The 23,691-nt window shown below is 42.4% G+C and overlaps 1 protein-coding gene across 7 annotated transcripts in view; it reads right to left on the bottom strand.

Moving 5' to 3' along the window:
* Window positions 1-23,691, bottom strand: part of Slc4a4 (solute carrier family 4 member 4) — a 426,516-nt gene that overhangs the window by 103,995 nt on the left and 298,830 nt on the right. For all 7 annotated transcript variants that reach the window (XM_060381236.1, XM_060381237.1, XM_060381238.1 and 4 more), the window contains 5 exons: window positions 17,830-17,987; window positions 9,461-9,548; window positions 6,391-6,545; window positions 5,668-5,781; window positions 3,063-3,237 (listed from right to left, as the gene is read on the bottom strand). In XM_060381236.1, the coding sequence (XP_060237219.1) occupies window positions 3,063-3,237; window positions 5,668-5,781; window positions 6,391-6,545; window positions 9,461-9,548; window positions 17,830-17,987 (690 nt within the window). The remainder of the gene's footprint in view (window positions 1-3,062; window positions 3,238-5,667; window positions 5,782-6,390; window positions 6,546-9,460; window positions 9,549-17,829; window positions 17,988-23,691) is intronic.

Raw genomic sequence — 23,691 nt, 5'->3', positions numbered from 1 at the left:
GAAACCCTAACTAGGACACTCATTATGTTCACTCACTGAACACTATGAACACTCACTATGTTTACTCCGCAGCATTTCCTCACCTCCCCCCATGACATACATAACACCCTAAAGCCGAATCTCACAAGACTGTAGACTGTCTTTCAAAGAGGCATTAAATGTACATATAGGAGTTATTACAATGTCACCATTTCAATGAGAAGAAAGTCCATGAAAATAATTCTTTTATTTGTCTCTGCACAAGCACACCTCTGTGTCCCCTAACAAAAGCTGGGTTTGTTCTTGACCATCTGCTCCAAATCAGATAGTGCATCCCTCAAACATTATCAGAAAAGCTTCTTTGTTTGGTGCATAGCAATCAACACAGAAACACACAACTTGTCAAAGTATAGAGAATTAAGTGTCTATGGATGGAGTAATCAGCTATTAATGCTGTGTCAATACACATCCTTTCCTCCAAAGACTTGAGAATCATCCAAGAAGAGGGAAGAAAGACTCTCAGCCAGAGGCTGAAGAACTGGAGTAAAACAGAGTCTTCTGAAAATGACAGGACTGCTGGACTCTTGAGCCCACCGCAGCTGTGGTTGCCTGCTCTATGACTGCATTAGATCAAACCATTCAGCAGGCTATCATGGAGACCGGATGGCTCAAGCCTGAGTAGTTTTTCACAGGGGATGGTTTTTCAGGTAGGAAGAGCTAGTTAAGTTTAAGGAAGTGACCTCTGGTAGGTCAACCATGCTTCATTGGATGGCCTACACCCTTGAGTATAATGACAGCACAAGTTGGATTTAGAGGGTGATTTTCAAAAGAGGTCATGGAGTTGGGGAGTTGGGGGTGAATAGCAGCTGTGAATCTGTGAGGAGTTGAGAAGAGGAAAGGATGAATATGATCAAAATGCAGTGTATGCACTTTTGAAGAATCAAAAATAACTAAAAAGCAAATGAAGAGCAACTAAACAGAATGTTGTGATAGGTGTTTAATGGTAAAATATTATTTACATACCAAAGCTGAAGCCCTCACAAACACATTTCTTAAATGCCAAAGATTTCTTTGATCTCCTTAGCACGTGGCTGCACATGCCAGCTTTACACTGGCCTCAAGGTGTTTCCTCAATGGTTTCTTTTCCCAGTGGTTCTCAAATGATCTGCTTTAGGGAGCATTATGTTGTAACCTGGATGAGGAATTGCTGCCCAGCTTGAATCTAGGTCAGAGTTTATAAAAGTTTTATTGCTGTTACAATTTAGTTGTTTATCCTTGTCTTATGATTGAGGGTATCCATGGCAGTGGTGGCAGCAAAACACATTTGGTCTCTGAAAACTATGCCCAGGGTAGCACAGAGATTCATGTTCTTTGACTAGCATAATGTTAGTTTTTGTTTGGTTTGGTTTGGTTTGGTTGGCTGTTTTTGTTTTTTTTTTTCAAGACAGGGTTTCTCTGTGTAGCCTTGGCCATCCTGGACTTGCTTTGTAGACCAGGCTGGCCCCAACTTTTGGAGCTCTGCTTGAATCTGCCTCACGAGTGCTGGGATTACAGGCATGGACCACCATACCTGGTTACAATGTTAGTTTTTTAAAGGCTAATCAATAGTAATATTTAAGAGCTACAAACTGTCACTGAGAGTTTGAATTTTCAGTGAGCCTTTGGACATCAGAAAATGAAGCGATGCTAGGTATATAGCCGCATGAGTTGAAACAGTAACAGGTACTTGCCTCTTTTCCTGAGGCCTCAGCTTTTAAGGGTGCCCATTCGGCAAGGAAGCCCAAGCTAGTTTTGTAGAGAAGCCATGCGTATCGTCCCTAGAACCCAGCTGCTCCAGACACTCCAGTCCAGGCACTGCGTGAGTAGAAGCCATTAAGACAACTTCAAACTCTGGTGCCTTCTAACTGTAATGTAATGAAGGGTCGAAACAAAGGACCACTCAGCTGGGCCCATGGCCACCACATCAGTGAGATAAATGTAATATGAAAGAGCAGCTTTCCATAATGGGCAAGCATACTTAATCTAAAACAGGACTGTGTAACTTTCCCCTTCGTTCTCAATACCACAAAAAGGCTAATGTCTCTGTCTTATCTTTGCATTTAGAAAGGACTCAAGAGCATAGATATATGACTCTAGAGCCAAAGCAAAAATGTGAAAAAAAAAAAGGGGGGGAATTTGGGGAAATTGGTTGCATTTACAAGCTGAGGAGCCGGCTGGCAGCATGTGTGAATGCCACATGGGTTGAACACCACTGGGCAAGAAGTGGAAGAACAGAGTTCGAAAGGGCTTCAACTGAGGTTCGGCTCCAGTCGCTGTACATTCAGTACCTAGTACAATCCCTACTGTTTCCAATGCCTGTATCAACTTTAAGTCATTTTTCACACACTGTTCTAGTTGACTGGTGGAACGCTTACAACTTTTCTCTCATTAAAACTGTAGCTATTTTTGATGCGAAAGGATGGCAAATACTACCTTCACAAAAACCAACAAACTGTGGTTGCAGTTAATGTTATAACATTAACCCAGCCAGGTTCTTTGCAGCTCAGTGAGAGACAGTCCAGGAATAGAAGAAGCAACTTCAGCTAGGATTCACTAAAGCTGAATTCTACTGGCAGACATGCAAGTCCAGCGTTCAGCAACCCACTCCATTGCTTGGTGCCTAGATTAGCTCATGTTAGAACAAGGGCAAAGAGTCAGATAATCACACATCCCCAAAGATTGTGAACACCAAGTAAAAACCAAGGACGGCCCATACATTCCAGATCCTGGAAGCTCTAAGCCTTGTGCACCCTACAGAACCCAGGCAGCTGATACGCATTTGCCCAAATAGAATTGTAGATCCTCATTTCCTCCCCTTCGTTTCCCCACTTGTGACTCAAGCCAGATTTCATCGAGCTATTTTTGTAATTACTAACATGCTGGAAATACAGCCGTGAGCCAGAAGCAAAGTAAAATGCAGAATCCAGCAAAAGAAAGAAAATCACGCTGAGTAACTGAAAGGCCATCTGCTCCACGCAGAGCTGCAGGGGTGAGAAGGACAATCTGCGCTGGACTATTTGCGTCCCCTCTCAAATCAGACCCACCTGCATGTTGTCAGTGGCATCCCCGAGCAGACCTCCAAAAGTGATGGCGTTGGTCACCGTTGCCAGATAAATGAAGAGAATCGCCGAAAGAGCCTGGATATTTAAAGCATCATAAAAGTCGCTGGCAAAAAATGGTGCTTTTCTCTTTATGTCCTTAATTAATCCACCACAGAACCTGGGCAGGAGGAAAGCAAACATGTGAACAAGTCTAAGATAAAACAGCCATCAAATTCATCAAGACATAATTCACTAGACCACAAAAAATTTGGACTTAAAATGCTTGAGTCAATGACAAGATACTATTTAAGATAGTCTCATTTAGATGAGACAGAAAAAACATTGTGGAGAAACACATCTTCTGCCTCTCTCTTCCTCTCTTTTTCAGTTACCAGAATAGGTCCAACATTCTCTGAAGAGCACCCAGTTGGTCCTTACATGAGAGCACTGAGAAGATAAGTTATAATTTTCCATTCTCCAAAAGCAAACATCCAAATACATTGCACATCACATAAAGCCCCGTAAGATGTTGTCACAATGTCATGTCACCCCATTCTGTGAGGGTGAGACCTGGGAGAGACACACACTCTGCCATTATTCTGTTTGCTGGGGAAACGACACAGAACAACACGGGCCCTGACGGAGTTCACTTTTACGGAACAGAAGGCAAGATAAGAAACACAAATCAAGGAAAAATGAAATGGAGGTGGTAATTACCCAGTTCTAGAGAAGAGGCATTGGAAAATTATACATGGATGGCCAGAAAAAAAAGAGTTAATTTGGAATAAGGACCCAAAGATGTGAAGCGAAGAAGGCACGCAGTTGTGTGGTGGGGAAAGGTATGGGCTGAGCCCACATGCCAGCCTTCTGACACAACCTCACAAACCAGCCTTCCCTACGCAGAGTGTGACTTCTGCGCAAAGTGCCCCTTTCTAAAACCTGACATCTCAGCGTCAGGGAACTGAGCACCCTGCTTCTGAACCCTTGAAACACACAGGACTGTGCAGCCACTGAACGAATGTGGGAAAGGGAGAGGCGACAGAAGGAAGTAACAGTCTGACGCAAGTCAACACATTCAGTTCCATAACTCATCTCTGGGCTATCAGTAAAAAGTGACAAAGCTAATTTATAAGGAACTGTAGCCACGCACTGCATGATGACATTGAGTTCAACGACAGATCACATGTGTGATAGCGGCCTCACAAGATGATAATGGAACTAACGTGGCTATCACATAGAAGCATCATTAGATATGATAATATTCTCCAGTACAATTCTCTCCTTGCGTGCCATGGTGGTATGCTAGCATAGGTAAACCTACTCAACTGGGAGGTATATAAAAGCATATAATTACACACATACATAGCTGCGTTGACAGCTCATGTATTTGCTATACTATACCTTTTTGGGTTACATTAGTGCATACTCCTACTTCTTAAAGTGTACTGTAAAACAATATGCATGCTAAACCTCCAATGGCCACAAACATGTCATATTTATCTTGTCTTTTGACTACAAGAGGCCACATTGAGTAAGTGGCTAATGCCCTTAGATTTGTCTAAATATTCTCCATTATGGTTGCAGAGTTCTAGGCCATACCCCATCATTAAGCAATACATAAGCTGGGGAGGTTTTCATCCTTGATTCTTTCAGAGGAAGGGAAATAATTCCTTTTTACATTAGAAGAGAAACCCAAGTGGGTCACCAGCAAAAAGAAATAATTTCATTTCACTCAAATTCAATTGCCTATTTAAGATGACAATTTTTTTAACCCTGAAGTGATTTCTGCATCTTTATGAAATGAGTATCCTACTAAAAATTCTACTTACCACCCCCCCCAAAAAAAAAATTATCTAATAGTGGAGAAGAGGTAATCACAATAAGGAGTTAACTGAAAGGTTCTTGGGAATCAGAATCCTCAACTGTGGGCAAGGAGACAGGGCAGTGGCCTAGAGTACCCCCCGCCCCCACACACACTTTCCACAACATGTGACACACTTTGGAGTAAATGTACAGGGAAGGAATGGCATCATGAAAGCCGCACGGGAAACCCCGTCAGTCTTCAGTCATCCCTACCACCCATTCTCAGCTGCCGTAGACTTAGCCCTCTCTGTATCATCCCATCAGCCACTCTGTTAGACACACTGCCTGGGTGTCACTGTCCTGGATGCTCTGTGCCTCCGTCCCTTTTCCTACCTCACACCTATACAGACTGTCTCTCACCTGCTTTAACACCTCCTTGGACTGTTGCAAGTGGACCCTGTTATCTACAGGGTCCACTCAGATCACTTTGCCTAGAAATTTAATACTATTCATCACCAAAGTCCCTATTTTTTTCCTCCATTTTCCTTATAATCCCATAGGTGCATTTACTTATTTGCTTAAGATTTCTCTCCCAACTCTACAAAGTGAGGCCCCAAAGGGCAGGGCATTAATATACTGCTACATTCCCAGTGCCTGTGATTAATAGATGTACTATGAATATTTGTTGGCTGAACAAATGAACAAACTAGTAAATAAAATGCTGAAACTGAAATTGAGAACAAGGAAGGGAAATTTAGATCTAAGGAAAACCTTATCATGAATGGCAAAAGGTTCCTTCAGTTACCGGCCAGTCCTCTGTAGTTCTTCACAATCGCCATGTCCTCCTCCTCCATGTCCTCCATCATGAGGCGTGTCCCCATTCATCTGAACATTCTCGCCACCTGAATACATATTCTTTCTAAGCAAGACAAGAGGTGCAAGAAGGTATCAGTTTATTGTGTTCACTTGCTCTCATGGCTGTAGTGTGCTTACAGAGACAAAGAATGAAGACCACTGTTTCCTACTCTTTGCTAACAGAGAATTAAATCTTGAAGTGTTCTGTCTAGAGGTGAGGCCAATGGCTGGGTGAACAAAGATTTTTGACTTATTGCACACATAGAGGAACGAAACTGTTCCTCCTGGGGAATAACAGATTTCCAAGAAACAGTTTCTTCTCAACTTCTCTACTAAACTTTTTAACCTGCTTAGTCTACAAGGGCTATTTTTGAGTAAAGTGATCTTTGCACAGACACAAAGAGAAAGTCCCCAAAGCATCCCCAAAGAACACCTGTGACACTTTCCAACACCATGAACTAAGAGCAATCATTAAAGGGCATCAAAGCACATAACATTTATTTAAAGTGTCAAGTAAATCTAAAGGCAAGGCACATCAGCAACTCATCTGGGGCAAAACATGCACGGGGATCTCACAACCCAGCCTGGCCCTACTTTTTGCAAACACAACCTCCTCAGGTCAGGGGCACATCCTGACACATCCCCAAACACTGCCAAGTACATAGCAACTTACCTTTTGTCAGATGATGGGAGGCTCTTTGGAGGCTCTATCCTAATGGCGGGGTCCCATTCCCCAGGTGGAAGGACAATGACTTCATCTAGGAACTCATCAATGCCAGCAATCAGGTCGTGCCTATCCTTCGCTTTGTAAGCGATGTCGTGGAACACCTGAGTAATGAGAGATGTGCTGAGCCATCGGGCAAACTTTCTGAATGCCTCACACACATCACAGCTGAGTATCATAACCCACATGTGCCCCGACATTCCTGTAACTGCACTCCCATCTCTCCCACTATTCATCTATTGAGGGGCGTAGCTTATGATCTCAGTGTCTAAGGAGAGGTTTGAAGAAATAGAATTTTAAGCATGGTTTTCTGTCAAAACTCTCACAGTAGCTGTGAGAGCCAGCTGCAAATGTTTTCAAGATCTCTGCTGAAAGCGAGCCTCTGAATTAAAAACTACTGGATGACCTTTGACTGTGAAAGTCCGGTAAGAGCAAGTCCACATTGACTGTTAATATCAGAATAAAAGACACAGACATACACAGCAGTCCTTTTACAATGGAAGCTATTCAAAAAGAGAGAAGAAAGCCTGAGTTATAGTGGCAGGAAGGAAGAAGACTGAAGTAAGTGCTCACGATTCTCTCTTTTAGCAAGGTAATATCTAATTCACCAAAGGCAGTAGAGGGGTTTGAATGAGCAAGGTCTTGGGCATTTGAGTTGGTGACAGTGTTAGGGGAGTGTAAGGGGTAACAGCTTTCCTGGAGGAAGTGTGTCACAGGGGGTAGGCTTTGAGAGACTAAAGTCTCACTCTTAGCTTATTCTTTCTGCTTTGTGCTTGAGTTTGATGACGTGAGCTCTTCTCCCATGCCTGTCCACCTACTGCTATGTCTCTCCACTTATGGAGGTGATGGATGGATTCTTTTCCCTATGAAGTTATAAGCCTAAATATTTTTTTCATTTTTCTATACGTTGCTTTAGTCATGATGTTTATCACAGTGAGAGAAAGGCAACTCCTATAGGCACAAAAATTTTCATGTCTTTTCTATACATCAAAGAAGGGGTTTCGAAAGGGCATTCAATCTTTTTCTTCAGTTTCCCATTCTTCTAGCTGAGCTAATCTGAAGGACTTCACAAACTCAAAACTTTTATCTGTGTAGGTTAATTTTTTTTTATCATCCAGAAGAGAATGTTGCCTCTGTTCAACACCTTTAGCTGAAACCAAGTCATTCTGCTATATCTCTTCTAGAAAATAACTTTTAGGGAGTTCCCTAATAATGGGGACAGGGACTGTCTGACATGAACTCAGTGGTTGGCTTTTTGACCACCTCCCCCTGAGGAGGGAGCAGCCAGGCCAGGTCATGGAGGAAGACAAAGCAGCCAGTCCTGATGAAACCTGATAAGCTAGAGTCAAAGGGAAGGGGAGGAGTACCTCCCCTATCAGTAGACTTTTAGAGGGGATGGGAGGAGATGAGGGAGAAAGGGTGGGATTGGGAGGGGATGAAGGAGGGGACTACAGCTGGGATACAAAGTGAATAAATTGTAGTTAATGTAAAAAGTAAATTTTAAAAAATCTGAAAAAAGAAAATAACTTTTAAGCGTTATCAGGCAAATTACACTGGTTTGGGAGTTCTGGGGTTGAGAGCAAGGGAATACACAGTGAAAGTATTTCTTCTAAAACAGACATACCATCTCTTCCCTAATTTTCTCTGGCAGATAGAGAGACAGGAATATACTTTCTGAGCCAACCTTGTCAGTAAATATTGGCAGTTTCAACCAATGAGATGTAAGAGAAGTAAAGTTGTAAAATAGCTGTTGGAAGAGGCCCTCATCAATATCAGAAAGCTACTCTACACCTGTTACACGCAGCCTAAAAGCATCCCTAATTTATATTAGGAGATATTTTAAAGAAGGCACTATAAGCATACAAAATTAATCAGCCAACTGAAATGGAAAATAAATGTTCTCTCTAGGGCGACAGCAGAGCTAGGCTTTGATGCTCTCAGACCCAGAAGAAAGCAAACAACTGAGCAACAACCACGTAGAATGTCTATTCCACAGAGAGAAAGATCCTCCAACTCTACACTGAAGGAGGAAAACCTGACAAAACCAGCCACAACACACAAGTAAAATATTTAAGAAACAGCAAGGTAGAAAGACTAAAAGAGCAATAAACTGATATTACCATATTCCAACAGTATTTCTTCTACCATAAGCCCAGTGCAGAGCTTTATCTAAACTAAATATGCTTATTAACACTAAAGTTCCTCGAAGTGGAGACGAGATGTCAGCTCCAAGGCACCAGTTAGGAACAGTATCTAATGCACCACAAATGTACATTGTGAATCCCCAAAAGACATAAACCACAAAAACAAATACATTCTGCTACCTAAGAAAATGTATCAGCTACTCTGTTACATGGTGTTTTATAAAGTCATCATTTCTGAAATAACATAGTATATGGACACAGGATGTCAGAAAGTTGATAAATTAGACATTTTAAGACACAAAGTTAATACTACGACCTTGAACTTATTCAACAATCTTTAAACATCAGTTTTAACCAAAAGGATCATATCAAGTTAACTGCATAGTGGTCATTTCACACAGTGACAATTTGTTGGTGTTGAGAACACTCAAAATCCTCTCCACTAGCTATTTTTTGCAGCATATAATTAATTGCTGTTAATCATCATGCTCTGCTGTGCCTCAGATCATTCCAAAATATATAGCTGAATCAAAATACCACACAGAAACCTATAAATAGGACAACTATATGCTACTCATTCATCTTAATTTTTAAGAAATTGAGAATATTTTCTAAATAATTTTTCTGAGAAAAACAGGAAAATGCATTTTATTTCCACATATAGTTTGAATCTAACACAAAAACAGAACAACACTTGCCATATTTTTTGGAGGCTGTCCTACATAAGGAAGCTCATTGGCCACAAATGATTGTAGGCCACTCTGTGAAGAGCTTTGTGGCCACCTCATTCTGACTGAATAAACCATGAGAGTCAGTGTGCAGTTTAGATAAACACAAACAAGATGATCACATATCCATTTACCCAGCTTCCCTACCTCATCAGACATCAAGGTGGCGATGGCTCGTCCAATCTCATGGTAGGACTTGGCTTTCCCCTTTGGACCTAAGAGAATGAACAAGAACCTAATGGAGAAGGAGAGAAGCGAAGGTTGTAATACACACTTCATGAAACTGAGAAATCGTTATCTTAATTAATTACAAGTTCACCTCTAGAGATTGTCTTCATTGTGTGTGTGCACAAGTGTGTGCATTCATAGTCGACTGCATGTCATGAGATCACAGGTCAGGTGTCTTCCTGAACAGCTCTTCCCCTTGGGTTTTGAGACAGGGTCCCTCACTTAATCTGGAGATCAGGGATTTAGCTAGTCTAGCAAGCCAGCAAGCTTCAGGGACGCTTCTGCCTCTGCTTGTGTCCTTGTGTGCTTGTGTGCTAGAGAGCTGAACTTAGGTCCTGATGTTTGCAAAGCAGCACTTACTGGATTAAGTAATCTACTCTGCCCCTAGAACTCACCTTTAAAACAAAGAAGGGCATAATTCTAAGGGATTTTTAAAAAGATACTCTTTCACACTACCACAAGGAATCTGAAGGAATGGGAGAAATGTGAGAGCCTTCTTCATTGAGCATGAAAAAGTTTACTTATGTACTTCACAAATCGCTGATCTCTGTGTTTTAAACTTTTCTTTGTCTTCATTTTTACTGACATTGGAGTCTATGGTGCAAGTGTGTTAAGGACATGAACTCCAAAGACTTAGTACATTTTAGGATTCTCTGATTTTTCTGTACCCAGTATGGATGCTGACAAGTGCTCTTCTCTATATTTTCAAGAAAAACTGCTATTCAGCTGAGTGGGATTCAGGGAAACCAAACCTTCACAAGTGAGCCACACACTGGTAGAAAGAAGAAATAGGAGAGAGAAAAAAAAGTACTGGGCTGGAGAGATGGCTCAACAGATAAAAGCACTGTCTGCTCTTCCAGAAGTCCTGAGTTGATTCTCAGCAACCACGTGGTGGCTCACAACCATCTATACTGAAATATGATGCCCTCTTCTGGCATGGAAGCGGATAGAGTACTTATACATAAAATAAATACATAAAAGCTAAAGTAAAATAAAGTACTGTTCACAAACAGTTAAAAATCCTTTGTGGGTTCCCTCATTTCACACAGTATATACTCACTTATAAGTGGATTTAAGCCATATAATATAGGATAAACATTAAATCTAAAATCTATAGTCCTAAAGAAGCCAAACAACAAGGAGGACCTTAGGGAAGGCATTTAATCCTCATTCTGAAAGGCAAAAGGGATAGACAATGGAAACAGGAGAAAACAGGGAACAGGACAGAAGCCTACCACAAAGGGCCTCTGAGAGACTATACCCAGCAGGGTATCAAAGCATATGTTGAGACTCATAGCCAAACTTTGGGCAGAGTGCAGGGAATCTTATGGAAGGGAGAGATAGAAAACCTGAAGTGGACAGAAGCCCCACAAGGAGACCAACAGAGACAAAAAAATCTGAGCCTAGGGGTCTTTTCTGAGACTGATACTCCAACCAAGGACTAAGCATAGAGAGGACCTGGACCCCTTGTTCATAGAAAGCCCACTGCTGCTCAGTGTCCAAGTGGATTCCCTAGCAAGGGGAACAGAGGATGTCTCTGTCATGAATTCAGTGGCTGGCTCTTTGATCACTTCTCCCTGGAGGAGCAGCCTTGCCAGACTACAGAGAAAGATGATGTACCCAGTCCTGATGAGACCTGATAGGCTAGTGTCAGATAGAAGGGGAGGAAGACCTCCCTTATACTATCCCTTGATAGTATAAAAATCATTGCTCCAGAGCAAATATGTCCTAAAATAAGCAATGACAAACTTGTCATTTTGGAAGAAATTCATCACTTGCCAGGAAGGTGAAGATGTGTTTCTCCACTGAGGAAGAAGGAGCCTGATAAGTGAGTAAGAAAAAGATGTACAAAAGGTGACACAAGGTAGATCTCTGCCCTGCTATAGCTCATGCCTTACCTAACAGGGAGAAAATGGAGACACACATATGATGGCATCAGATGTTTGCACAGCTTCAGAAAGCCTGCAAGGCACAGTCATCGCCTTACTCAGATTCCCACACAGCCTTCTGCAAAACAAAGCTCATCCTGTTTAACACCAGGACATCTGGGGGCGGAGGCGACACCAGGTGAGCCCAAGGCTGGTGTCCAGTAAAAGACAGAGTTGAACACCGAGCTCAGAGACAGAACCTGTGGCCACTGTGAGTGACACTCTGCTCTAACCTGCAGCATCAAGACAACGCCAGTGGATGGCAGGCTATGGGCACACGGGCATCTCATGTTCCATTCCTCCCTTAGGGATTCTCCATTGTCACCCGGACTTCTGAAAAAACCTATCCAGCAATCATTTTCATAGGTCGCTCTTGGGAAAAGAATCATGGATTCTTACCTCAACCCTGACCCTAACCCTTACACAGCCAAAGACAAGAAAGAGCAGACAAAGTTTGAAGGCACCAGGAACCGTTTAGCACTTTACTTCACTGAATCTTACTCCTACTCACTGAGTTCCCTAACTCACTTTAAAAAGAAAAGGGCTGACATCGAATGTTCTGTAAATAAATGTCACCATCCATTCCAAAACGATGCTAAGGACATGAGTACTTTTCTTCATTTGTAAAATTCACTCCAAAAAACCAAAATTTTTTTAAAAAGAGTATCAGGGTTTAAAGCTGTAACAAACATTCTTTAAAAGTTTGAATACTCAGATTTTGTTAGCAGAGTAAATCATAAAGCCATACAGCACTTATTTGCTCAGGGCCTGTCCTGTAGTGGAGGTGAGACTCCAAGGTCAAGGGTTGCCACAGTGAAGCAAACAGCAAAAGCAACTGGCGATTCTGAAAGCCTGCTCAAGGGTGAAAGGGCTCACTAAGGACTGCACTTCAGTTCTTCCAGTACTTCCTTTGATGCCTGGATTTTTCTTCCCCTGGAAATAACACATCATCAACAGCAATGGGCCAACACAGGCAGTGACACAAAGTCCTTCTTGATAGTAAAGTGTTTGTTGTTGTTTTCTCCTAAAGGGAATGGTCACTGTTCTTAGAACAAAAAGTGTAAAAATATTTAGCTCCTAAAGCAAGTCCCATTGAGAAAAAGTACTACTTTTGGCAATTCTACTTGCCTGCCCATACACAGGCATGACAGAAATGGCAGTTTGGGAGCTAAGTGAGCAGATGTGGTACCATAAAAGAAAACCGTCTTGATACTGGACCCTCCGATTAGTACATCTTTCGCTGGGCCTTTCTTTTTTTTTTATATATTGGTTATAGTTTATTAACTTTGTACCCTGCTGTATCCTGCTCCCTATGCCACCCTCACTCCCTCATCTCCTCCCTGACCCTTTCCAAGTCCACTGATAGGGGAGGACCTCCTACCCTTTCACCTGACCCTAGCTTATCAGGTATCTTCAGACATGGCTGCAAAGTCCTCCTCTGTGGCCTAGCAGGGCTGCTCCTCCCTCAGGTGGGGGGAGGGAGGTCAAAGAGCCAGCCATTGAGTTCATGTCAGAAATAGTCCCTGTTCCCTTACTAGGGTACCCACTTTGATACTGAGCTACCATGGGCTACATCTGAGCAGGAGTTCTAGATTATATCCATACATGGTCCTTGGTTTGAAGTACAGTCTCACAAAAGACCCCTGTACCCAGATATATTTGGTCCTTGTGGAGCTCCTGTCCTCTCCAGGTCATACTAACTCCCCCTTCTTTCATAAGATTCCCTGTACTCTGCTGAAGGTTTGGTTATGAGTCTCAGCATCTGCTTTGGTACACTGCTAGGTAGAGACCTTCAGAGGCCCTCAGTGGTAGGCTCCTGTCCTGTTACTTGTTTTCTCCTACAACCAATGTCTATCCCATTTGTCTTTCTAAGTGAGGGTTGATCATCTTACCCAGGGTCCTCTTTCTTGTTTATCTTCTTTAGGTGTACAGATTTCAGTATGTTTATCCTATCTTATAGGTCTAGTACCCCACTTATAAATGAGTATATACCCCGTGTGTCTTTCTGCTTCTGGGATATCTCACTCAGAATGATCTTTTCTAGATCCCACCATTTGCCTGCAAATTTCATGATTTCCTTGTTTTTAATTGCTGAGTAGTATTCCATTGTGTAAATGTACTACAATTTCTGTATCCATTCCTCAGCTGAGGGACATCTGGGTTGTTTGCCTGGCCCTTTCTATTGTACCTAAGTATTAACTTTTCAAATAATGCACAAATCACTAAAATTTTTCCAGGGCCACTTTGTGCCTCTCTCTCTTCTCTCCAGGAACCCCTTTCATGTAAATATAGCTTATAAAAACTCTGAAAACACTGATACATAGAGTCATTATCAGGTTGTACATATGGCAATAAAACCTAAGTCAATATTGTGTTCTCTGTGAGTAAACACTTTTGATAAGTAATAGTCCCCAAACATAAAATTAGGCAGAGGGTAGGTAACAGTCTAAAAGCTGACAGAGTAACGGAGCTACTAAGTTAGCCAAAGGGCATGCTTTCTCTATAAAACACTTACTGTTTGGTCTTTGCTCCATAATACCAAAGAATAAAAGGAAGTAGTAGGTTAGTGATAGCTGTAACATATACTAAAACAATAAGCCCGAGTACGAGAATTATATTGCCTCGATAACCCAGATGGAAAGGTATCTAGGTTAAAATAAAAAGACATTCTTCATTATGAAATGTCACCAAGTGCTGAGTAGAAACAACATGGTGACAGTTAAAGGTTTTTTTTTTATTATCGCAGTTAAGGACCATTCAGAGATCTACTCCCTAAGGGCAGCATAGGAGGAACTCTGGGCTTAAGTGTACAATAGGGGCCTTATTGTAAGTTAAGAGCTTCAGCTGTAGGATCAGAAAGCAGGAGCAGTTTCTAATGCACAGCACCACCACAATGGTTATGGGGAGATGGGAGATCTGAGAAAACCACAGCTGGAACAACCCTGAAAGCGGACGCTCCCTCTGCCTAATGCCCACCCCACTCCCCTTCATCCTCAAAGAAGCAAATGCTGTTTCGACTTTTATGATGGAAGTCTAGCCTGCAAAACTCAGCTTTACAATGCACTGAAAAGTCCTTTCATGATACAAGCTGGTTTCTGTCAATGGACAGATGTTATTTTTAACCAGAAGCCTTTTTCTTTATTAACAAATTATGAGTAAACATCACATTTGTGTGGCTGGAAGTGAACAGTTCATGTTGACAGCTTATGGAGAAAAAAAATGAACTCGTTACTGGGTTTGTTCTATCCTCGCACAACTACAAATGTCAGAGGTAGAATTTATAATGGTTCCTAGTTGTCTCCAGAAGTCCCCTCCCTACTTCTGTGAATTTTTTTTCTAGTAACTAATTATGCCTGCAGAAGATGCCCCTGGCACACTTCACAACAGAAAGAAAAACCAGATGATTCATGTCCAGAACCAGTGGCCTATACTCACGTTCACAAAATAATTATAGGCAGAACAAGCACAGTATCAGAAAAGGACCCAGCCTCCCTAAACCACTCAGTCTTTTTTAGAAAGCATGCACCCCCCTTCCTGATAGATCATAACTATTTCTAGAATAAGCTTAGCATGTACCAACCCCTTACTCCCTTCTCTGAAACAGCAGTGAATCAAACAACCCACCATGCATAATGAGCAGCTTTGCAAGATATGGCCAAGCTGTAGCTTCTACAATAGACACAGAGGACCACACACCATGACTACCACCTTAAATGCAGTGCAAGACACAGATAGAATCCATAGCAGAAATGCTGTCCCAACCTCTCTAAAATATTGTCATGTTGTAAAATAATTGATTACAAACCATTTCTCACAGGCAAGTGATTCTAACATACAATATGTATTAACTTATAAAATTCTGAAGAAAAACAATACTTAGAAAACTAAAGCTCACTGACTAGCCTTTTGTGTTATTTCAAGATCCAAAAGGGACAAACTGATTTATACTTTTATTACTTCTTAATAGTCCTGGAGAGTCTTAATCTAACCCATTCTAGATACCTCTCAAACTTTGGCCCTAGAGTCAGAAATTCAATGTTCTACCTGTAGCTAATAGCAAATCTTCCCATTGCTTCCTTTCCAAGGCTTCTAAATGGTAATAAGAAAATGTACCACATCGCAGCTTGGTGAACAGACACAAAGCCACAGCAAGAAGAGCACCTTCAAGATACTAGAAACATTGTAAACACATCCTACCAAGTCACCAGCCATCAAAGACTAGTGTGTTCACTTTAATATGAAAAGTCAGACCCATCCCTACAAAGACACCTACCTACCCCAGCCACTGACAGCCAAGGTGTTACAAGTAGAGGCTATTGTAAACCACAAGAAGCAAAGAAAAAAACTCTAGCTGTGAACTGAGCTAGAGTTAAGATAGCAAAACTGTTTCTCAGGAAGAGTAATCATCGCACTCACAGCATAACTTTCCTCTACATATAAGAGGAAAACACGACCATGAAAAGACGTGCTGATGAAAGTTTTCAAGTATGACCAGAGAGCAACAGAGCTATACAAGTTAAAGCCCAACACAGAGTACAGACTGTGTCCTTCACAGTGACTGCACACTCCTTGTGGATTTCCCTTATTGTTGATCAGAGGAAGCAACCATTGTAAATATCCCCATATCGTACACACATACATACACACACACACACACACACACACACACACACACTACCACCACCAAACAAACAGAAAACCTAAGGAGACTCTCTAATAGATGATTATAATGTACCCTGTTCCAGAAGACAGGAAACAGATAACATATTTCCTGAAAAATTATTAATATCTGAGGGTCTATCATTCCAATTCCAGCCCTGAAATAGTTTTATGATATTGAATTACACCCCTTCACTTCTCTGAAATGAATGGCTTTGCCCCTCTTCCTCTTCAGCTGATGCCATATTTCAACTCTAAATTAATACTTCCCTCTGGTGCAGAAGAGAACAAGGAAAAGAATGAGGCAGACAAAGGAGACAGGAAGAAAGACACACAAAGGGCCATGATTTCCTACTTTATATGTGTGTTATTACTGTTAAACAAAAATCCTTTAAACTGTTTTTTTTATTTGTGGCTTCCAGAGGGAAAAAATTGGTAATAAAAATGAAAAGGCAAGAGCAATTTTTTTTAACACTTCTTGGCATGTTTTCTCTTTCAAGCCCCAGTAAAGTTAGTGCAGAGATAGACAGAAATACAGCCACTGGGGCGCCGAGCTGGACTCCAGCCATCCTGAGTCAGCGGCTTGCCAGGTGATCGCTCAGACAGAACCGCAAGGCTCCTCTGCAATGTTATAGACAACACCAATCACAAACATCTCATTAATTGCCCAGCTGTGATCACCTCCTTTCCAACACTACACGTCCAGTGTCTGCCCCAGATATTTAGAAACGATGGTTGGGAGGCAATCACCTGTGAGATCAAAAAGAAGTAAAAGGGCTCGGGGATGCTTGCTTCTTGTGTTCTTCCTAACCTGGCTCGGAACAAACCTTGAACCTCTCATCACTGTTGGTTAACCATGCTCAGACCAACTCAGTCCACCGAGGGGGCCTCTACAGCCTTTCTCATTCATTTTTTAGCTTTTTTTAGAAGCTAAAAAAAGAAGTCACCTAACTCTGTCCTGAGACGCACAGGAAAGCACATGTCTCCCCCTGTCAACCTGAAGCCACAACTCCTCTTTAGCGTCTCTCTCAGCACAAGTCCAAGCGTGGTCTTAGCATGTCCTTGGCTAACCGTGTGCCTAGGTCAAGCATCTGAACCACTGAGCATAGCTTCAGGGAAAGACAGCAGGACAGCTTCTAGGCTGGCTTCTGGGAGAAGAGCAATAGGCTGACACATGATGGTAAATGGCACACTTAATGTAAAGTGTACCAATTTAAGTGCTTTGAGGGATGAGAATGCTTCTACCAAGATGCCCGTTTACATGTGTATATGCGTCTGTGTGTTGGTGCCTCTTTGTGCGTGCACACAGTAAAAATTTTCTGATAACACAGAGGAAATGAAAACATCTATGACCTCTGAATCACTTACTAATTGCATCACTTTGGATGGGGTATTTAAACTCAGTGTCTCCGTGTTAAATATGGATACTAGAATTTGCATATTAAAAGATTATCATGTGCTTAAAAAGAATAACCCACAAAAAGAAACCAGCTTATGAGCCAGTAAATCACTCTAACTGCCATTATTATTACTGTTCAAGTGACTTGTGATTTAAGAGCACAGACATCAGTTGGGCACTATTTCAAACGAAAACGCCCCAACGCAGAGTGTATCCTCATTCCACTGAGTCCCTGACCCTAAGAGGGCTGACATTTTCCCATGAGCACCCTGTGCGCCTGAGTAGGTGGGAGAGCAGCTTACCTTGTGGGCACAGGGACCTCAGTCAGGGCGCCCAGCATGACAGCCTGCTGCAGCCGAACAAAGGCAATGAAGGGAGTGTCCAAGAAGTCAACCTCCCCAACAAGCACGTTGGAGGCTTCTGCATCACGTGGCAGTTTTTTCATAAACTTATTCTTCAGCTGCATGGAGAGGTCCAAGAGAGAAGAGTGAGACAATATACCAGATATATTACTCATGGGAAATCTGTTTAAATGACTCTTTACACGGCAGTACTTGACCAGACACTTTTATGTTACGATTTACCATTACACTGTAGTAAACTTTTATCTGTCCCTTAAAAAATACTAAGGATACAATAACATATGATACAAGAATATCGGTATGCCACATATCTCCATTAAGCGATTTACTTACTCACTCAATGCACTATTGAGAATTTACTATAAGACAAACCATGGTCTAAATCACTGGCCTAGCAGAAAAGAAAGACTCATTTCATATCCTGAGGGATTATTACCTTGGAGGAAATAAAATATAATGTAAAGATAAATGCTAAGAAGGAAAATAAGACAGATAAGAAAGCAATGTTTTTTCAGAATTGACAAGGAAGGCACCTGAGAAACACATTTGACAGTGGAGAAAAGTGTACAAGCCATGGGCAGAGAACTAGACTGAAACACTTTGCAAGCAAAGGGACAATGGAGAGCCTTGGAACAGGAAGGAGGCTGGTGGCTAAAGGAATAAGAAGAAGCCAAGTGTGGGAAGCTAAGAGGCAAAGCTGAGAGAAGAAGCTGACACTGCATGTCTGATGGGGGACCACGTCATGGAAGGCACAGTGGAGGACGGTGGAAAAGAGCAGTAAAGAAGAGGAAAGCTAAGAAAGGCTGAAATGATGACCATGTGTTAGAAGTTCTATCCTAGGCTACTGGAGACTCCAAAAAGATGGAACTTAAGAGCGGAACTTAAGATGGAACCAAGATCCTGGCACAATAGCCATGCTGGGAAATCTTGACAAGAGTAAGTACAGAGGACATCAGGGTACCACAGTGAGTCAGGAAGGGGAGACTGGAAGCAGAGACTGTTACTTTGAGAAATATTGCTACAAAAAAAAAAAAGAGGAGAAATAGAGGTCGATGGAAGAGTGAGCAAAAACAGAGCAAAGTTTAAAAATGTAGATCTCCTTTCAGCCTGTTAGAAAGTGAACAGAGTGAGCTAATGGAGGCAGATTGCTGCTATAGGAACCGTAGGGAATAGCTATAAAAATAGCTGCAGACCAAGCATCCTGGAACTGCAGAGCAGGGGTGGTATCCACATCACAGACACAAGAGTCCACGGTACACAGGGACACCGCTTACGATCCTACCAGGAGAGCAGACTGGATGGGTTTGAACGTGGGTGATTTGAGAGACGTGCTAGGTGGTGATGGGGGCTTCTAAGGACTTGTATTTTTGCAGTGAGCCAAAAGTGAGCTGATGGTGAGGGGGAGGGAAGTGTTTGGAGGATTAAGGAAAGATGGGAGAGTGGAAAGCTGTTTTTTGTCTGAGTGAAGGCTGCGGGACACAGTCGAATTGAAAGTTTGTCTAACGGGTATTTTTCCCTTGTACAATTCAAGGGAAATATTTCAGTAACAATGAAAGGATAAAGATAAGAACTTTATAAGACCACACAAAAGGCACAGACCCTTCGAGTCAAAAGCCCCAATGAGTTTAATCATTTCTGCCATAGATTATTGCTAAGACAGGAAGCAGCCGACATGGCTCAATATCCCCAATTAGTACAGAGGCTGGTATCAACATTTTCCTTTCAAACTTCTACTTAAAAGTTTCTTAACCGGGGAAAATAAATGGCACAAAAATTGATCTCTATTACCCTCCATCACCTTCCATCACCACCCATGTGAGAAAAGGGCTATAAGGTTAAAAAGCAAAAATGTTAGGATTACAATGTTAGAGGAAACCAAATAAATACATCAAAAGAAAAAGTGCAGTATGTATTCGCAGATATCAACAATGTGGCTACTTCTAAGCAGTATGGAATTTTCCAGAACTTCTACCATTCACCATTCAAGAATTATGCTAAAAATTATATTTATGATGTTGCTTATAGGAAAGCTGTATGGAGCTGAAGATCATCTTGCTTAATGATAAAAACCAGACACTGAATACAAATATTACACGTTTTATCTCATATCTCATGTATGCAATCTTGACCTAAATTACACACACACACATAACACACACAGAAACATGCATATATTTATGAAAATATGAAAAAGAAGGGGTCTAAATAGAGAGAGAAACAGGGAATAAGAGAATGTAATTGGAGGGAGACAAACATTTGTATTTTCTTGTCACACGCACAATGTAGATTTTACACACACACATACACACATAGAGACGTATATGTGACGTAGCGACATGAAAGAACAAAGAAGGATAAACAGAGGGTGGGAAGGACACTGCCAAGGAGGGAGGAAAGACAAAGGAAATTATGGCGCGAAATATGAGGAAAGTCTTTATGGACACAGAATGCAAAGTATGTAAGAATCTGGCTGTACATTCTCTTCCCTGGACTCCTGACTATAGGTAGCAGCCAAGTTCCTGCAATCCCCTACGGTTACGGGACTTAGGGGCCACACACTCTGACCAAGGAGCTGCCTTCATCGCTGCTCAGCAATGTTCAGCGCAGCCTGTTCTACCACCTCAGCCCACTTCCTTGCAAACAGCAGTCATTTCTGAGTCACACTTACGTTACGCGTGTCTAGGAAGGTAAGAGCAGCTCATTGGAAATAAGCTCAATAGCTACTCTACCTGTAATTCGACTGTAATAAATACTATGACGGGGAGAAATGGAATTTGTATAAATGAAAATCAGATCAATAGAGCATCAAACTGTCCAGAAAAGTTATAGAAGCTTTTAGGGGAGTTGCAACCGCTCTACAGCTCAAAAGGCATGCGGAATAGTAAGTCCTCAAAGTGGCCGACAGGGTCTGCCTAGTTCTGTCGCACTTTCCGAGACTACTGTATTCCTGTAAGTCAGCGCTTCACTGAATCTTCCCTACCTGAACACAGTGAACTCATCAGGTCCCATGCTTTTAAAACCCACCCACACACAGATGACTCCCAAAGGCCTATCTTCAGCCAGGACCTTTCGCGAAACTCCAGACTTGCAACACCTTCATCTGGATATCATTCCACACTTTCTAATGGCGCCCTCCCTTTTTCTGCTCCCCACTCCACACCCTAACAGCTCTTCATTGCCTGTTCAACACCAGTTCCTCTATAGCTCAGACCTAAGACTCAGCTGTTGTTCTTCAACCATTCCTTCCTGCACACCCAGGTCCATTCTGTCGGCAAACTCTGCTAGACCTATAATCACCACATATCTAGAACCCTACTGCTTCTTACCACCTTAATTGTCACCACCCTGGGCCATGCTGTGATCTTTGTGGCACTGGCTTCCTGCCTGGGTTGTCATTTTCTGCCTTTGTTCTCCAACTGTTAATGAAAGCTTCCAGGTCAGGTGTATCAGGAGCCAGATCATTTCATCCCTGTACTCAAAACCCTCTATTGCCTGCCATTTGAGGAGGTAAAGCCAACACAGTTATGAAAACCCCCAAGTCCTAGCCTCATCTAGAGTCCATAAGCTCCAGGCCCTGCTACCCTTCCATTTCTCCTGGTCTTTGCTCTAGCAACCATTCCAGCCTCTGTGTCCTCACCCATATGCCCCAGGTCTGCTTAGCTTAGGTCCTTCTGCCACAGCTGCTGTTCTCCTCTACAAGAATGCCTGCAGGGTTCCCTTCTTCAGTCCTTCACCAACTGCTAAAGTCACTCTCTCACTGGAGAGAAATTCCCTACTCATATGAGTCAAGACATCCCTCTCTCCACAAACACTTCCCAGTCCTCTCTTCTGCCTTGGGTTTTGTTCCTTGTACTTATGCCCCATCAAGCATACCATACGGACCTCTTATCTTCAGTCCCCTCCTCCCCACCCCAATGTAAGCTCTGTATGGGTGAGATGGTCATCGAATGTGCTCAGTTTTAGGATCCCTACACCTCCCAGAAAGGCCAATTGCTGTTGAATGAATGAAAGGCAATTGTTTACCTCTATTCTCCCCTACAAGACTTGCCCTTCTTTTTACCTCTTTTCATTATTTTGTGCATGTGTGCACGTATGTACCGTGTTTGTTTTAAATGTATATGGGCATATAAAAGGGTGTGCATGCCCGTGGAGGCTGAGGGGTTGAGTATCCTCCTTGGTTGTTCTTCCACATGATCCAAGCAACTCTGCCTCAACTGGGTCATTCGGTGAAATCCAGAGCTTGCAACTTACTCTGATGATCCCCTATCTCCGCCTCCTAGCGTGGAATAGTAGGTGGGCTGCCACAGCCACCTCTTCACCAGTTCATCACTCTAGTCTCCGCGCTTCTACGGAAAATGTCTAACCATCGAGCCACCTATCTCCCCATCCCTCCTCTCACTTTAAAGAAGTCGGCCACCCATATCTCATCTGGCCACATAAGTAAATAAAAGACTTAACTATGGGCCACTGTTAGTAAACAACTTCCTTAACGAGAATGTTTGACACAAAGGAGATAGGCATGATCCACGGGAGAGAACAAATTCTTTCCTTAAAAACGTGTATTCATGTGTGAAAAAAAAAAAACAACCCCCCATTCAGTAGTGGTTGTTCCTCAGGCTAGAAGGAATTTCTCAAGATTATCATACCAGGAAAGAGTGAGGTCAGGACCCAAAGCCACACAAAAGCAGAAGAGTAAGTGGGTGGAGAGAGGGAGGGCTGAGGCCCTAGTCTCAGTCTTGCATGTCCTTGCAGCCCCTCTATGAATTCTGCCTCAGAGCAGAGCACAGTGGGGCATGCCTATAATCCCAGCACGTAGGGAGGCAGAGGCAGGCGGATCTCTGTGAGTTCAAGGCCAGCCTGGTCTGCAAAGTGAGTCCAGGACAGCCAAGGCTACACAGAGAAACCCTGTCTCAAAAAAAAACAAAAAACAAAAAAACAAAACCACCCCAAGAAAAGGTCTGTCTCAGTTAAGTAAACCAGCGTATTCCCTTCAGGCTTAAAGAGGTTTGGGGTGTGCTCCTATCCACTGCAGAGGCCAGCTACAATAGTATATTCAAAGATGAGTTGAGGAGCACCAGGACAAACCAAATAAGCTCCACATGAGACCCATTCTCAGAGCCTTTACTGAGCCCACATGCCTCTGAAGGCTTCACTTCCCACCAAAAGAAGCACATTATGGCATGAGATCTGGCCCACAGAAAGCTGCTGTGGATGCAAATGTTTTCCTCTTTCATCCAATCCAATTCTCTTCCTCAAAATGTATGGGGGCCTACAATGTTCAAGGTCTAGCTGCAGGCACTGTGGAGAACAGACAGGTGCTACACTCCTGAAAATCACAGTGCACCGAAGAAGCAAATTCAGAAATAGCTGTCAAAAAATAGAGAAAAATATAATGGCTAAAATATGGCCGCCAATTCTGGGCTTATACAATAAACTTTTGAACGATTATAAAATACTGAGAGAAAATTGCACAGATTAACTTGTGAGACATCACAAAGTGCAATATCAGATCATGGGAATAAGAACAAAATACAAGGCTTATATATCCGGCTGAAAGCCTCCCAGTAAAATCATCTGGACTGGATTCCAGAGATAAAGTGTGACACATCCTTTCCCTCTAGATCATCAGTGCTTTCTCCCAGGGATGCCCTGGCTGGACCGTGTGCAGGGTCAAATATAAGAACGCACACAGTGCCGAGAAATCCCTTTAGCCAACCTTGATTTCATAGAAACGGATTTCAAGCAGCTGTCTTTGGCGCTACAATCACCAAAATATACTTTGGCTAGCTCAGCAATTTTGTG

Source organism: Meriones unguiculatus, chromosome 3 (assembly GCF_030254825.1).
Source record: "Meriones unguiculatus strain TT.TT164.6M chromosome 3, Bangor_MerUng_6.1, whole genome shotgun sequence".
In the NCBI taxonomy this organism is placed as follows: domain Eukaryota; kingdom Metazoa; phylum Chordata; class Mammalia; order Rodentia; family Muridae; genus Meriones; species Meriones unguiculatus.
The sequence above is the reverse complement of the archived record's forward strand: the minus strand, read 5'-3'. Positions and strand labels throughout refer to the sequence as shown.